This window comes from Oreochromis niloticus, linkage group LG12 (genome assembly GCF_001858045.2).
Source record: "Oreochromis niloticus isolate F11D_XX linkage group LG12, O_niloticus_UMD_NMBU, whole genome shotgun sequence".
In the NCBI taxonomy this organism is placed as follows: Eukaryota; Metazoa; Chordata; class Actinopteri; order Cichliformes; family Cichlidae; genus Oreochromis; species Oreochromis niloticus.
The window spans coordinates 24631498-24647504 of NC_031977.2; the positions used below are offsets into that span (position 1 = coordinate 24631498).

General features: G+C 42.0%; 1 protein-coding gene across 3 annotated transcripts in view; it reads left to right on the forward strand.

The window, feature by feature from the left end:
- sema6a (sema domain, transmembrane domain (TM), and cytoplasmic domain, (semaphorin) 6A) overlaps positions 1-16007 on the forward strand; it is a 104063-nt gene that overhangs the window by 68692 nt on the left and 19364 nt on the right. For all 3 annotated transcript variants that reach the window (XM_003451108.4, XM_005473450.3, XM_025896900.1), the window contains exons 9-16: positions 244-332; positions 2009-2226; positions 3876-4007; positions 6120-6275; positions 8760-8933; positions 10963-11103; positions 11230-11307; positions 15111-15169. In XM_003451108.4, coding sequence (XP_003451156.1) covers positions 244-332; positions 2009-2226; positions 3876-4007; positions 6120-6275; positions 8760-8933; positions 10963-11103; positions 11230-11307; positions 15111-15169 — 1047 coding nt within the window. The remainder of the gene's footprint in view (positions 1-243; positions 333-2008; positions 2227-3875; positions 4008-6119; positions 6276-8759; positions 8934-10962; positions 11104-11229; positions 11308-15110; positions 15170-16007) is intronic.

Below are 16007 nucleotides of genomic sequence, written 5' to 3' on the forward strand. Positions count from 1 at the left end.
GGAGAAACAAGCACAAGTCCAGTCTGTCAAAACTCAATAGAGAGATCCGCCTTTTCTTGCATGTGAATTGTTTCGCTGATATGATGGATGATAGTTTGAGGCTCTCAAGACTCGCAGTCGCAACCTTTCTGCATAATATGACAGATATTCTGGCTGTTTACTGTGAAATATGGTGTCAGGACTGTTTTGTCACTGCAAAAATGCTTCTTTGACTCATGATAGTTTTTCTTTTTCCCTTCGCAGAGCCCTACTTCGTCCAGGCAGTCAATTATGGAGACTTCATTTATTTCTTCTTTCGGGAAATTGCTATGGAGTACAATACAATGGGAAAGGTAAGCACAGACACTATTGTTTTAAACTCTAATCAGAGGTGACTTCCTATTTACAGGGAGAATCAGGAAGTGCCCAAGGAAACTAACAGGATATGGGTATCGTGTAACGGGAAGGAGGCTTTTAGGAGCAGTAAAGTGGACAAACCCTTTTCCAGCAACAGATAAACACTAGGCAGGAAACAGCACCTAAAATAGGTTAAAAAAAAAATACATGGATGTCTTGAGATCCCATTTTAAAGTCTAAATATATTACTTGAATTGCACGTCCGCATCCGTCCTGCATTGCTCCCATTTGGCCTGCCCTCTCAGTGTTTCCCAAGAGAAACCACCCAAGTGTCTCTTAGAAGTGAGACAAAGTATCAGAAGAAGAAGGGGAAAAAAACACCAAGCTTTTCTCAGGTATTACACCATAGGGACAGAAACGTTTCTGTTAATCTCTTCATTTCAGTTTTGGGCCCTGTCCTGCAAAAGTTTAATTGGACACCAGGTAGAAGAAAATACGTTATGCAAATGAATCACTCTTTTTATATTGTGCCGAATAAATGAAAGAAAACACATAAGAGAGAGTGAGAAAGACAGAGGGGACGAGATGAGAACAGAGCGGAGGTAACATAGAAATAATGGATTCACTGCCAGAAGTGACAGCCATGTGTTATTGCAGAGCATGAATACAGATCAGGCCTCTCAATCTGCCGGGTGTTTTGAAAGCAGTGTCAGTATAATTATGTATGTGGTGGTAGAACTGATGGCGCAGAGAGCAATTTAACATTTAGTGAATTGATATCTCTTTATTATTATGAAAAAGACTGGCCTACCCCGACAATGTAAACAGTCGTCTGTGCTTTATGGCAAACTGATAAATCCGCTGTGGCAAGTTGTTTGCTTTAGGTTTAATGTCGGGTTGTTACGTTGTTATCTAGAAAATACAAAAGGATAAACCTTTCAGTGCACAAGTGAATTAAAAAGCCTCGACTAAGGCATTTGTTTGGCGAAGCGATGTGTATATTTGGACCATTTATGTATATGCGTGTATCAAGTCGCTCACAGATTAGCGAGTGCAGAAATGTGACCCACTGATACACTTTGTGTAATCTCAGTAATCTAAAATTTCACACTGAACGGGCCTGTGCAGGTTCTAGAGTCTTAGCTGGAATTGCTGCATTGCTTAATTCATATTTGTGCATGGTTCAATGGGAAAGCGGAGGGTCGTGGTGTGTTTGCAAGAGTGAGGGTGTGTGTGTGGTTGTCTGTGGGTGTGTGAGTAGGGATCTGTTTTAAATGCATGTTTGTTCCAATTCACACCATCAATTTCAGTTCAGGGCAAGATTTATAGCTGTTAAGTATAGTGTCACAACAACTAATTACAATTCTGGCTACGTGAACTTACGACAGAGTTGTAATTACAGAGCTCGGGCCTATTTGAAGCCGTATACTTTAAACTTTCTGTTGCCAGGTGCTGACTGTTTAACAGCATATCAAATGCACCACTTTTCTTCTGTCTTTAATTTGCTATAAAGTGATGAAACCCTAGATTAACACATTGTGGAGTACCTACAATTTCTCCCATTCAAAAAGGCCTTATAGTAATAAGATTATCGATGTGAAATGTGTGACTGTAGAAATCTCAAGGTGAAATCTTAAGCTTCTTAAATATAACCCACGTTTGACTTCTTCAGGTGGTGTTTCCACGGGTGGCGAGGGTTTGTAAGAACGACCGAGGCGGATCGCCGCGTGTTCTGGAGAAGCAGTGGACCTCATTTTTAAAGTCTCGCCTGAACTGCTCCATCCCTGGCGACTCCCACTTCTACTTCAACATCCTGCAGGCTGTGACCGATGTCATTCACATCAATGGGAGGGATGTAGTGATGGCAACTTTCTCCACGCCTTACAACAGGTAACGACGACAGAAGGTAAAAGTAAACAAGCAGTGAAAAGTGAGCAATGAACTGGTTTTGCTGAGGGTATTTTTTCCAGCGTTTCCCAGCATCTCAGATAAATTCACATGCACCAGCACATGAACTTTCCCTTTATTAAACCGATTATCTTTCTCAGTTTGAAAGACATTTTGAATTTCATCAACACTTTGACAGTCTGACCTTTGTTAACGTTGGTAGCGTGTGTCCCTGCCGTGCCTCTTGGCGGCGTGTAATTTCTAAACCCACTGGGTCAACATTCACATCTTCTGTCAAAACAGCGTTGTTGCCCTTTTGACATGCAGGTGCTTAATCTTATTTTCCCTTTTATGATTCATATTCTGCACAGCTTTCATGTTCGCAGTCAGTGGGAGTTTTTATCTAAATTGAAAATTACCACAAAGCCATACAGCTTGGCTGATAGCTCACACATATTGTAATTTTCCATTTTATGGCTGCTTTTTAGCAGATAAGACAATTGCTTGTGACAACGCAATTGAGCATGGTTAATGGACATTAAAACCCAATGAAGCAGTGCCTCTGAAAATTTCTATAAGCGGGAGTTTTGATCCTAGCATTAATTTTCCATTTCATAGGGGGTGAAGGGAGCACATTCAGACAGTAGGCAGCACTCAGGGTTTTGTGTCATTCGATTGTCTTGCTGAGTTGCTTCACGGCCCAGACTTTTGCTAACCGGCCAGCTAATTCTGTCTCGTTAGCAGCCCGATATAAACAGACATATGACTGTCTAACTTTTTGTACATATTCAATGCAGAGGGTAATTACTGTAATTTAGTAGCTAAGACAAGAATTAACAGCTTTCTGACCTTGCTCTCAATAATGCTACCCTTGTGTCTGCTGTCTTCCAAATGTCTACATGATGAGTTTAACCCATGATGTAACAGCATGGAAATCCAGCAAGCTGAGAGAGAAAGAGAGGTTTCTTTCTGTAAACAGCCCTTAGTTTTTATTTCTGGACAGAAAAAAAGCATAAAAAATAGAAAAGTGACTCAGTAATCTGCTATGCATTGATTTCACACAGACACAAAGAAATCAGTGGCTCCACTGCAATCATAAGATGGGTATTTTTCCCCTTAGAATGAACAGTGATAATAAGATAATCTGTTGCCCATATTTGGCCCCAAGCGTGGACTGGTGATGAACTTTGATGCCTGGAGGCTTTCGGGGAAAGTCAGTGTTAGAGGTTACTGTAAGGGAATGTGTGAACTCATAAATCACTACATTCAATAACACATAAGTGAATGCATGATCAGAAGAGAACAAAACAAATAAATGCTTTTATAAATGAAAACATTAATCAAATTATGTTAAAAAATAGAGAAAAGTGTAAAGTGTCTTCTTGTATACCTAAGGGAAGTGAGGATAAACAACGTGCCTCTTTTTTTTTTTTTTTAATCTGGCAGAACCTTCACAACACTCAAAACTTGACTGTATCACCCAGTGTAAACAGGCAACAGCTAAAATAAGCCATCCTCAAGGGATTTAACCCTTCTGAAAAGGGATTGTAAATCCATTTTTCTGTCTCCTGGTGATAGCAAGGTGTTTCTTTGATATGCTCAGTCAAGAGGATTGTTTATTTAGTTGTGTGTGCTTGTGTGTGCCGTCGCAGTATTCCAGGTTCGGCAGTGTGTGCCTATGACATGGCGGAGGTGGCCAACACGTTCACAGGGCGTTTCAAAGAACAGAAATCACCAGACTCCACCTGGACACCTTTTCCTGAAGAGAAGGTTCCCAAGCCAAGGTACAGCAGCAGTTAATTAACCAGCGAGCACACTTGCATACACGCAGGCATGCACAGGATTTAAGGCAGTCTCACACACACGCACACGCACCAGTCACTGAGTGTTTCTCTTCCTGTGTTTCTCCTCATTCCTGGCTGTCTCACACGTGCACGCACAGACAAGATATGTAACTATGCAGTCAATTCATAAGACTTGTTATACCACAACGTGATAATTATCACATATTCTTAACTCATGTTGCCTCATATTTTAGTGCATCGCTAAATTCGTCAGAAAATGCTCATCATGTGTCAAATTGTGTCACATGCAGCACGCACCTACTCATGTAGAGACCACCTTTCTTCAAAGTTGCACTCATATCCCATTACCTCACCTTACCCCTGCCACCGACACCTCACACGCAGCTAATTTAGTATCAATAAACGAAGCATGACATCATTTTACAGATGGCTGGCTAATTCCACAAATGTACCAACCTGATCAATCTCCCATCTATTGCAAACTAATTAGTGCGCTAAGAGATGCTCTCCTTTCCTCCAGAAAAGAGAGAGAGAGAGAGATTTGCGACAAAGATCTGGGCCATGATAAATGTGTGTGTGTGTGTGTGTGTGTGTGTGTGTGTGTGTCCCATATGGCTGAGGACACAGTTCCTCACCATCAGAGAGCCCGTACTGTATTTTGTGCATTAATCTCCATGCATTGTGTGAATGTGCGTATCTGTGTGAGTTCACGCACTTACCTCAATTAGCATGTAATTACTTGTTTATGTTCAACAAGGTCAGACGCTTCAAAGAGCAGGTACAGCCACCATTGTTTTTGTAGTAACTGATGTGATTGATTTCATTTCCATCCCTTGGTTCTTTCAGACCTTTTATCACTGAGCAAACAGACGGAGAGTTGTAACAAAGCCACCTAGGTCTGGCTCCGCAGCAGACTGTTACTCCATGTGTTAGACACTCATACTGAATCATTTACAGATTTTCGTATTTAAGCGATGTCTGCTTTCGTTCTGCTGCCCATATGCGCCCCGACGTAAATGCAGTAACAGAAATGTTATAATTCTAGCACAAACTATTATTCTCTTCTTTTACAGTGAAGCAGTAATAAATTCGAGATTAGCTTAGCATTAGAATCAGCTGACATGTTTTTCTATGGGGTTCCCTAAAGTCCTGTAAGTTGATGTTTATGTCTGGTGTGCGCAAGTTATTATCTTGCGCACCCGAGATAATTTGCTATAAACGACTTCAGATGCACACAGCCGCCATATAACACAGAAAATTCTGCTAATCATGTTCAGCCCACAAGGTAATTTGTTGTAAATTCACATGCGTCTCTAATGGCTTTAGATGCACACAGCCGCTATATAACGGAGATCACTTATCTAATCAAGTTTTAGTTTCGCACCAGAATGCCATACAGTGAAGTTCTTGTATGTAAACATGGAGATTTCATTATCACGAATGAATTTCTATTTCATACAAATCAGCAAAACTTTCACTGCATCATTCTGTCAATAAAATTCTAATTAAATAAATTAAAAATAACATGTGCAAATACACATAGTAAGGTTTGTATATTTTTATAACAGACTATAGGGTTTGGTCTTTTCATGTCACACATTTAGTGGCCAGATGGCTAATATTTCTGGGATCTGTTGTGGATTATATGCTATGGCAGGGTATCAAAGACCAAGCAGTAAAGGGTTTTAAAGGCTCTCAGAGGTGAGATGGCTGCAAAGGGGATATGCTATCAAAAGAAGCTTCTCTTTTACAAGAAGCTCACCAACTCCCCGTAAAAGGATCAGATAGATACAATGCCTCAGTGCTTTAGCCTGAAGCCACGGAAAAGGAGACATCTTGCGCCCTCCTATGTGACCAAAAGCCTCTTGGAATGAGAGTTTAGTCATTTAAAGCAGCACTTTCATTGATTTTAAGAAAGTTGAACTTTCTTTCCTCCGTTGAAGCTCTTACCATAAAAAATGGCTCATTCCTCCTGCGGTCAAAGTGGTGGTTTTTCGTTTGTGCTTTTTTCCATATTCTATTCACTATTTTTTTCCCTCTGCCATTATCCCTCCTCTTCATTACCTTCCTCTTCCTCCACTCCATTTGTAGGCCTGGCAACTGTGCTGGTACTCCACCGATGGAGAGGTATAAGGTATCCAATGAGTTCCCTGATGACACACTCAACTTCATCAAGATGCATCCTCTGATGGACGAGGCCGTACCCTCCATTGCTAACAGGCCCTGGTTTCTCAAGACCATGGTTCGGTAAGTATCGCACACTCCAGAGGCCATCATCATCATCAAGGCTACGAGCCTCTTCAGCCCAGGACAATAATTACATGAAGTGCTGCTGTGAGAATCAGGCTCATTAAAAGAAAGCCTGAAGGTACTCCAGCCACTGACCTATTTTCATTGTAGTAGAGGAAACACCTAGCTACACTAGCTTTCTCTCTGAGTGACAGCGTGGTGATGTCATGAAGACAAAGCAAACAGTTTGAATCCTTAGTGATGCTTATCTTCATGCTGAAATGTGTCATTTACATGAGAACAATGAGTTCAGCTCTTTGTCACTTGTTTAAAATCCTCTCGGGAGATTTCACTGGGAAAAAACAAAAAAAAAAAAGATTTTTTTTTTGATCAGTGGTGACTTTTCCTTTGAGTTTCTGTAGTTGAGCCCATTTCTCAAAAGCCAGTGCACTGTGGCTGATGCTGTTTGATCATAAAGGTCTGTCTGGCTTTTACTCGCACTACATACAGACATTTCAGCCTCTGGGGGGAACGCGACAGCACACCGCCATCCCATCGGCAGGGCAAAAGTAGCTGACAGAGCATTTGGTAAAAAGTAAAAAATCTAGTTTTTCATTTGGGCTTGGATATGGATTACAGCTGCTCGAGATTTAAAGTTGGGACAGCTTGCCTGATCCTTGACAGGCCTCAGTGGTGGTAATATCACTTTAAAGATAGCTACATAAAGAATTCTTCATACGTTTTACAAGTTATTTGCATCATATCACATCTTGCTGCTCCTTTGCCGAGCTCTGACCTACATACTGCAGTGGCTTAGTCAGAATATGAACAGCTTTCATCAAGGTTATCCCTACAACTCTGTGTTCATTAGTGTGCCATATCACAAGAATACATTATGAGTGACACGCTTTTTTTTTCTTTATCTTTACATAATCAGCAATCAGACTATTTGATTTGATTTGAAATGTCATCACAGCGAGCACGGTGAGTTTGTGGGGAAGTCAGAGTCGGTTCTTGAAAGTATTATGTAGTCCCAAAAAGCAGCATGAAAGCATATGCGGTGGAAGAGGAGCGAGGCTTCTTATGATATCTGTCAGGGTTTCAATGTGGAATACTGTTCTTCAGCTGAAGTCAATTGGAAATGAAATCGGTAATAGGATTTGATCCTTGTTACACCCCAGAGGGGACACCTCAATACACAGAAAGAAGTTCAAATTTGAAAAATCTTTTCCATCTTGAGATCGCTTGAGACTTGCTGTGCAGTGGCACAGACCTCAGCTGTCTGGGCACAATGAATCACCAAGACGGGTGAGACAGTGAAGAATCCCCTTCTTGTGATTTTTATTATCTTGAATAGGAAAGACAGTGAACGTCTTATTCTTTGAGATTGTATTATTTAACTGGGATCAGCCTCATTGAAATGGTTATTGGAGCATCTGTTATGAGTGAATAGATCAAAATCAAATTAAATCTTCAGACCGGTGGTAATGTTGACTAGATAAAGCTGGAGGCACAGAGCATTTCAAAGGATATATAAAGAAAACAAAAACAGTGAATGGGATAAGAGGATGTGGCTGTGTTTATCATTATTATTATTATTTTTTAATGGGCTCATGGTGTAAAACTGTACTCGAGTAGGGTTAAGTTTAGTCTCATCACCCCCAAATAAATATGATCTGATGACAAAATTTTTCACCTAGACAATATCTGGCAAACATTAACGAGGGCAAAACAAACTTCCAAGATTTCTGAATACACTCTCATCTTTAAATCACATATACTTCAATTAAAAATAATTGGTGATTATTGGTGTTCACATAGGCAGCATGCCTTTGTGATGACTTAAACAGTATCTTAGATAGATATTTGCATCAGTCGGTAAGAGTAAACAGCCTCAGGAGGTATTTCTAAAAACCCGTTCACCCACAAGGATAACAGGGTGCCGGTCCAGAACTCACTGACTGGCAGGTGTCTAATTTTCCAACCTTAAAGTGTTTGGTATGCTTCTGAGTTTTATGCACATCCAACTGGTGCTAAGCCAAACTGTGCGATCAGCAGCTGTCAATTAGAAATTGAAAGTAGAGCTTGTTATCTGTTGCTTGAGCAACTTCTTTGCTTTTACTTGAGGAACCACCTGACAGGCCCTATGGCAATCAGATTGTGAGTTTCTAATCAAATGACAATCAGTTAGTGAGATTAATGCACGCCCCCTGCTGTTCTTTAGTCTATTTTAGACATCTGACGTGCGTGATGGAAGGTGTGTTAATTGATTGGCTGATTAGGTAATTATTATCTGGAAAATGACATCCCCCTATTTTTTTTATTTTGTTATTTGGCTAACTTTTTCCAGTGGCCCAGATGTGGAAGAAAAAGTTGAAAACAGTTGCATTAGGTCCCTGCTGTTGGTTTTCTAGTGAGCAAACATTTTCCTCTGCTTGCAGGCTAACAGACTAATTAATTGACTGATTGTTTTTTTTTTTTTACCTGCTGCTCCTTTTTCAGGTATCGTCTGACGCGCATTGTGGTGGACAATGAGGCAGGGCCATATAAAAACCACACAGTAGTATTTCTGGGGTCTGAGAAAGGCATCATCCTCAAATTCTTGGCCAAGATGAACAACGGCTTCCTCAACGAGAGCCTGTTTCTTGAGGAGCTCAGTGTCTACAACCCTGACAAGTATGTAAAACCGAGCATACGTGTATATGCAATGGACAGAAATAGAGAAACACATGGATACAGTTGCTATAAACACAAAAAGTACAGTTATTGCATGCGTGTGTGCTCTGTAGAGAGCGAATGTGTTTAATTTTGCTTGTTTCCACCATCTATCGGCTCAGCCAACCCACCAACCCACCAGCTCCATCACTACCAGTCCGTTCCCCTGACCCAAGCTATGTTGCGAAGCCAGCCAACCAGATGGCTACTCTATCATTTAAAAGAGTTTTATCAGGTTACACTCTGCCCAGCCACAGCTACTAAATTAAAGACATAGACCCTAAGGCTCTGGATAACGTAGCACTGTGGTTCGCAACCACAGCAGAGCCAAAACCTTGGCTGATTAAAGGAAGCACACGCATAGAAACTCACACTGAGGTCTGTGTGTGTCTCAGAGCCAGCCTGGGATCTCTCGCTAATACATTACACATCTGTTGGTGCATGTATGGATGTAAGTGTGTTTGTGTGTGTGTGAGTGTGTGTGTTCATGAACTTGGTACAGAGGGTCGAGCTGGGTATTGTTGTACATCTGAAGTATAAGTGAATAAGGAAAAATCAGCCACAGTTTCACTCTGCCAAAACAAATATTTGGTTGAGAGGTAATGGATGAGAGGGAGCGAATGGAAGCACAAACACAGGAGGGAGAGAGAAGAGTGGTAAAGACCAGAGGGAAGAGATGGGAAGACTAGAGGCTTGTGTTAGGCAGCAGAGAAGAATACGGGAAGGAGACGGAAGACTTGATGGGAGGGCTTTCAAGGCTCCTACTGTTGATTATCCAACATGCTGCGACCATGTGATGGGCCATATGTCCGGGATGCAGGGCAGGCCCTCGCTTCTACTTCTTCACTTCTACTTGCTGTGTCTCCTTTTGCCTTCTCCCAGTATCGCCTCTCTTTGTTTCCCTTCTCTCCTGTTCTGTGTCTCTCTGGCTGGGACCGAGCATTCGTGGGCTGATGGCCATCTGGCTTTAGCCGCATACGGTGTGTGACTTTGCCTGCCTGCTTCCCTGCCTGGCCGGCCGGATCAGTGTAGGCCTGATTGCTGTGCATTACCCGGTGTAGATGGACTGTAAGCCCCAATTTAGAGCGTTAATACAGGACCAAAGCTCTGCGAAGGAAAGATTAAATCCCAGGAGTTGGATGGCAGAATAGACAGAGGAACAGAGGGAGAGAGAGAGAAGGGATAGAGTGATGCTTGACACGCCCCAGAGGGATTACAGTGCACTCCTATGGGGCTGTTGAGACAAAGAAGACTAGCTGAGATAGAGGAATGTTGGAGCTGGGGGGGCTTTGAGTTAGTGTTAGAGGATTCTCCAGTTAAGTGCAGTGTTATTGCTGACTGCTCACAGTGCCCATCTGTCTGTTTATCTGTTGTATCTGTATCACCCTTTTCTTTATCTCTCTTTATCTCCCGCTCTGTTTGTGACCTCATGTTCCCAAGTCCAGCATTATCTCTGTCCTCCCTGACCTCACAGTTTGTCTCTCTGCCACATCCTAATCTTCCCCTTTCTTTCATTAAATGAGCTAAATCTCATTTTACGATGCCCAACTTTTCTCTAGACTCTGTCTTTAAACTACCATATAGTTAAGGGCGATATACTCTAGATCAGCTTTGCTAATGTTCCTCATTTATCTTATGCTGGCCCTTTAGTTCATTCCATGAAATGAGAGAAAGAGTTTTAGCTGCTCCGAGTCTGCTCCTTAAACCAACTTTTTCTGGTTGCCTACCCTTTGCAAACAGGAGAGTTAAAGAGCAGGTGATTTCTTGCGATCTCAGTCAGAACTGTGCTTGATAAGACCTGATTATAGATATCCACTCTCTTTGGCACCATGTGGATCCAAGACCCGAAGAAACTGTGAAATTTATTTGAAATTTTGCCTGTAGTTTATTGAGCATTCACCATTTTAACAGCATCTACTGAAAAGCACAATAAATCAGCTGAAAAAGAAAATACACAGTAATCAGTTTTTGTCTTCTTTTCCTCCTCTAGGTGCAGCATAGATGGAATAGAAGATAAGCGCATCATAGGTATACAGATAGACAGCAAGAGTCACGCTCTGTGGGTCGCCTTCACCTCCTGTGTGGTTAAAGTGCCGCTCTCTCGGTGTGAAAGGCACGGGCGGTGCAAGAAGTAAGTTTGCTACTTCTCTATTAAATCATCATTCCTACTCAAGTGGTTGAGCAATGTTGATTCCTTCTGAAAGAAGAAAACAGTATGTGCAGAATGGGCCTAATGGTGTGTGCAATTCTTCTCCAGGTCCTGTATAGCCTCCAGAGACCCATATTGTGGTTGGGTCCCAGAAGGAGCCTGCAGACAGGTGGTTGGCAACACCAAGTAAGTAATAAAGACAATTGAAGTCAAAGGAGCTGCATGCTTTGGGTATTTGGCTCCCTGAAAATGTATTAAATTTCATTCAATAACTTAGATACTGTTATATACGTTAGTGAGCTGGTTAATATGCTCTGTGGAAATTTAGCACTTATTTGTTAGCTTTTTAAACTGTTTTATTCTGCTGCTCTTCCTTTTCCTCTAACTGCAGTTGAGGCTCATGGGTATTGTAGTATTTAGATGCATGTACTATGCCCACCACATCATCTCATAATACATTTATCTCTAACAGTGTATTTTTTCATTTAAACTGTTTCTGTGGACTGCTTTGGAAGTGGCTGAATCGAACTAGTAAAACATCATTTCGCCTTTTTGTCATACCTGGTGCCAGTCCTCTCCCTGCTTGTCATATCTGTGATCTTTCTAATTTTATGGTTTGTAACTGCAATTTCCTTCAGCTGAAGGGGCTATTGGAAGGATGAATGGAAGGAAAGTGTTGTTTGCAGCGGGCTCGGGGTTTGGTACGCGGCGCTCGGGAGAGCTGGATGGTCGCAGTAACTATAATTTGTGGCTGTAGTCATGACACAGAACCAGTTTATGCTTTCTGAACAAACAGCATATGGAGTTTTGTGGTGGGAAAAAACATTTTGCAGATGAAGTCATAACAAAAGGCGCGGTGCTCCACTGGCTATTTGACGATGAATGAATTTGATCCCCCTGCTGCAAAATGATTGGTCTGGCATGCCAATACACCAAAGGCACACGTTCCCGCATGCACACACAAAACTTAGTGGAAAAAAACACACACACTCACACACGCAAGCACACTGCCCATCCTATTATTACTTTGCAAAGCCAAAGCGGTGGACTGTTCTGATTGAGTTTCCACAGCAGGAGGAGCAGGAGCTGACACACAGGCATTAAGAGGGCAGATGACCTCGCTCCTTTACTGTACAATATTTTTAAGTGAGAGAGGGACGGGATTAGATCTGATAGGAACTGCAGGTCTGTGGTGAGCCATTCAAAACATTTGCCAGGCTGGACAGAAGGATGGATAAAATAAGGGAGGGGAGAGTCGGTGACATTTTGTTGTTTGCTTACACAAATGGATCCCTGCAGAGAAGACAATTTCATTCTGCTTTTCTCACTTTCCGTTCTCCTCATTAAAATTAAAAAGCAAAACCCTGCTTCCTTGACTGTCTACCTAATCAGCTACGCGTTACTTGTGTATATCCATCCATGTCTGTGTTTCTATTTTTACCCATCTTTCTTTTTCTATCTTTCCTCTGACATATTCTTTCTCTCTTGTAACCCTCCCCTCCTTTCTTCTTCCATCTGGCCCTGACGCTAGTGTGCCAGCTTTCCCATGTGAAGTTATGCCTCTTATACCCGCTGCCTATAAACAGCTTGCACTCTGGTTTCCTGCAATATGGCCCCTAGTTGCCCAGTGTTCATACATTTAATTGCATATGATCCTGGATGGTACTAATTTTGTAAACAAAAAGCCCAGTTATGTTGTTATGAGCATCAGCAGTGTTTTTCCACCATTGTCTAAAACACTGCAGTGAGTTTTCTCTGGATTAAACTGAGTGAATGTGCTCTTGTGAGCCCCCCGATCCTTTGTAAATCAAAGCCATGAATCAAAATGAATGGGTGACTTTGAGGGAACATTATGCTTACTCTCTTTACACTGTACACCCAGTATATGAAATCCCTGGCCGCCCATTCACTTCTGATATGAATAATTAATGCTATTATGCCTGACCTGCATTTTCGGCAAGCAGTTCTCTGTGCAACCACATATCTCACATAATAATCACGTCTGATGCAAGGTAATATAAAACGGAGGGCTTGGCTGCCTCCAGTTATGTACAATGTTGCTTGAATCTGATTTAAATATGCATTATGTAGTTTCGGTGGGATCTTAACCCCAAGCTGAACCATCTGTAATGTCACACTTGAACAGACTGCGCTTCTGTTGCTATAATGCAGCCGCCATGGGACGTGAACCCGTTAACTAAAGGTTCGCACTTTGGTTCATTCACTTTTATATGTGCCAAGAAAAGCCCAGACACTGCATCTGTATAGCATGTCTGCTCATTACTAATTCGCCCTCCTTGGTGCTATTATAAGCCTGAATTGGAAACCATGACGCACCTGTGTTTTGCAGGCCAAATAATATTTTGTGATAGGGTGGGACGAGGTAATGATGTTGTTGAGGAAAATCCAGCAGATTCCTAGAGTGCCTGGACTGTATTTGTGCTTAGACAGGTTCAAATGTGCAACTCTGCATCTGCTTTGTTATTATGACTGTGGACGATAAGCAAATCTGATAAGCTGATTAACTGTACCCCCAGATATGAAGAGAGGATACTGCTATTGTGTAGTGGTTGTTGTTGTTGTTGTGCTTGAAACTGAAGGGGAAATTAGCAATCAAAACTGTAAAATTAACCCTCTCCTTTCAAAATAAGCTTCTGTTAAACCGGGGCAAAAAAAAAAGAATAGTAAATTAGTTTGTGACTATATTTCAAAACATATGATCTGAGTATCAAACAACAGGGCTCCAACTGTCTGTTCTTCCTAAATCTGCTGCTTTTTTCACACATTTTCGACTCGGATCAGGCCACAAAGGTTGGATGATGCTGTTTTAGAAAATAATTCTTTATTCTGTAATTGCGACCAGTGGAGGGTGAAGAAGGCGGGAGGCGGGTGGACAAGCAGAAGGAGGTGGAGCAGCAGCAGAGGATGGGTGGGGAGTGGGGGTAGGCTAAGGAGGACTGTGGAGAGCTGTCATGCGTGATCGTGATCCTGCTTGACAGTTGGTCCGCTCTGTTTCACAGATCTTCTTACTGCCTGCTCGGTGGTCTTTCGGGGAGAAAACAGGTCTTGGTGCAGATTGCATCAGAAAATCACATCTCTAAACTCTCTCCCTCTGTGTCATATGATGGCCCTCAAGCACGGTTACCCCTCACTGCTCTGGTCTTGGCCCATGTGATTGTAACTACACACTCATCTCTTCTAAAGCGAGTTGAGTCACACACTGCATTCTGTAATAGAAGACAAGACTGTACGAAGTGAAGTTCTCGTGAAAGCAGTAAATTGGGAAATACACCCTTTTGCTTTCTTTCTAAGAGTACGGTGAGAAGATTAAAACTTCTGTCGCAGCTATACGATGATTTTGAAGCTGGAGCAAGCTTATCTTAACCGGAAGTGCTGTTTCCAAAATAGCATGCTTTCACGTTAATAATAAAGCTCACTAAATTTAAATTTAGTCTTTCAGCAAACAACATATATGCTGGTAATGACTGAGCTATAGGCTATTTCTCCATGTTTTTCCACATATGTTATTGCACTAAGTTGGGTTAGCTAGCTTCACATTCACCTTGTAGATGAAGAAATCAGTCCCATCTAACTCCCAGCAAGGAAGCAATTAGGGATACAAATTGTTGAACACTTTTTTAAGCTTTAGAGCATGAGATAATAGTTTTCATTGCAGCCACATAAAAGAAAATCTGTTTTTATCAACACTACTGGCAATAAGTCTTGTGCCAGCTATGGATTTACTAACCTGCTTGCATTCTTCATAGCCACTGATTTTAGGTCTCCGGGGCACCTGCTAGGTGTTCTTTGATTCTGATCCAGCAAAGGGCTTTCTGCAGCTCACACTGTGTGTTAGCATAGAATTTGCTGCGATCGGTGGTGTTTTTTGTAGTTGCTTTCCTATAGCTTTGTTACTTTGTTAGGTGTGGCGAGCCTGCATGGCCTGGCCTGTTTTCCACTGCTGACCATGATGTCTCTGTTCCCTGCAGATCAGCCTTTGAGCAGGACGTGGAGCATGGCAACACAGATGGCCTGGGAGACTGCCAAAGTAAGCAGGCCCTCTTCACTCTTATCTTTCCTCCTTCACTCTGTACCCCCACCAGCACCACCAACACAACCACCCCCACCACCATTCCTCTCTTCTTTGTTAACTCCATCTCCCTCTTCTCTCGGCTCTCCGTGTGCTTCTTTGCTGCCGTTACCTTTTTCCCATCCGCCTGTTCCACTCTCACAATCCTCTCTTTCACCCACTTCCATCCATCTGTCCTTTCGGCCCTCATCCTCCTCTGTTGTTTTCCCGCTGCTTTTTGGTCCCCCCGGTCAATAGAGTGCTGTGTCCTATTGCCGAAAGACTGAGGTTCCTTCTTGCAAATCACTTCGAAAACACAACACAAACATTCAGCGAAACACAGGGAAGGGATTTCGCTTGTGAGCAGTCACAGGGTTCATTTTGAAACACAAAACAAGAAGGGGCTCTCAACCGAGTGAGGCCAAAAAGTCTCGAAAAGGCCTCTTTTACTCTACAACAGTGAATGGCGCATATACAGAGACAGTATTTCTTATCTTTTTATGTCCAAAATAACAGCTTGGGTTTATCTAACGGGAAACCTTGTTGATATTCTAGTGAGCAGCTGAGTTTGCGAAAGAAACTTCAAAACAATTTGATATTAAATCATTCATTTTGGTTCATCTCATCTCAATTTCAGCTGTTTACTGAGAGTAAATAAAGGCGATGCATTTTTCCCTCTGGTTTCATTAGTATGTTTAGTCAAGGGAACCCATAGTGTTGGACCTTCATTAGCTTTAGAAGCTATATAGATCACCACTGATTAGGGCTGGGAGAATATCGAGCAGCCAGTCGATTTTAAATTACTTTAAAAGTCATG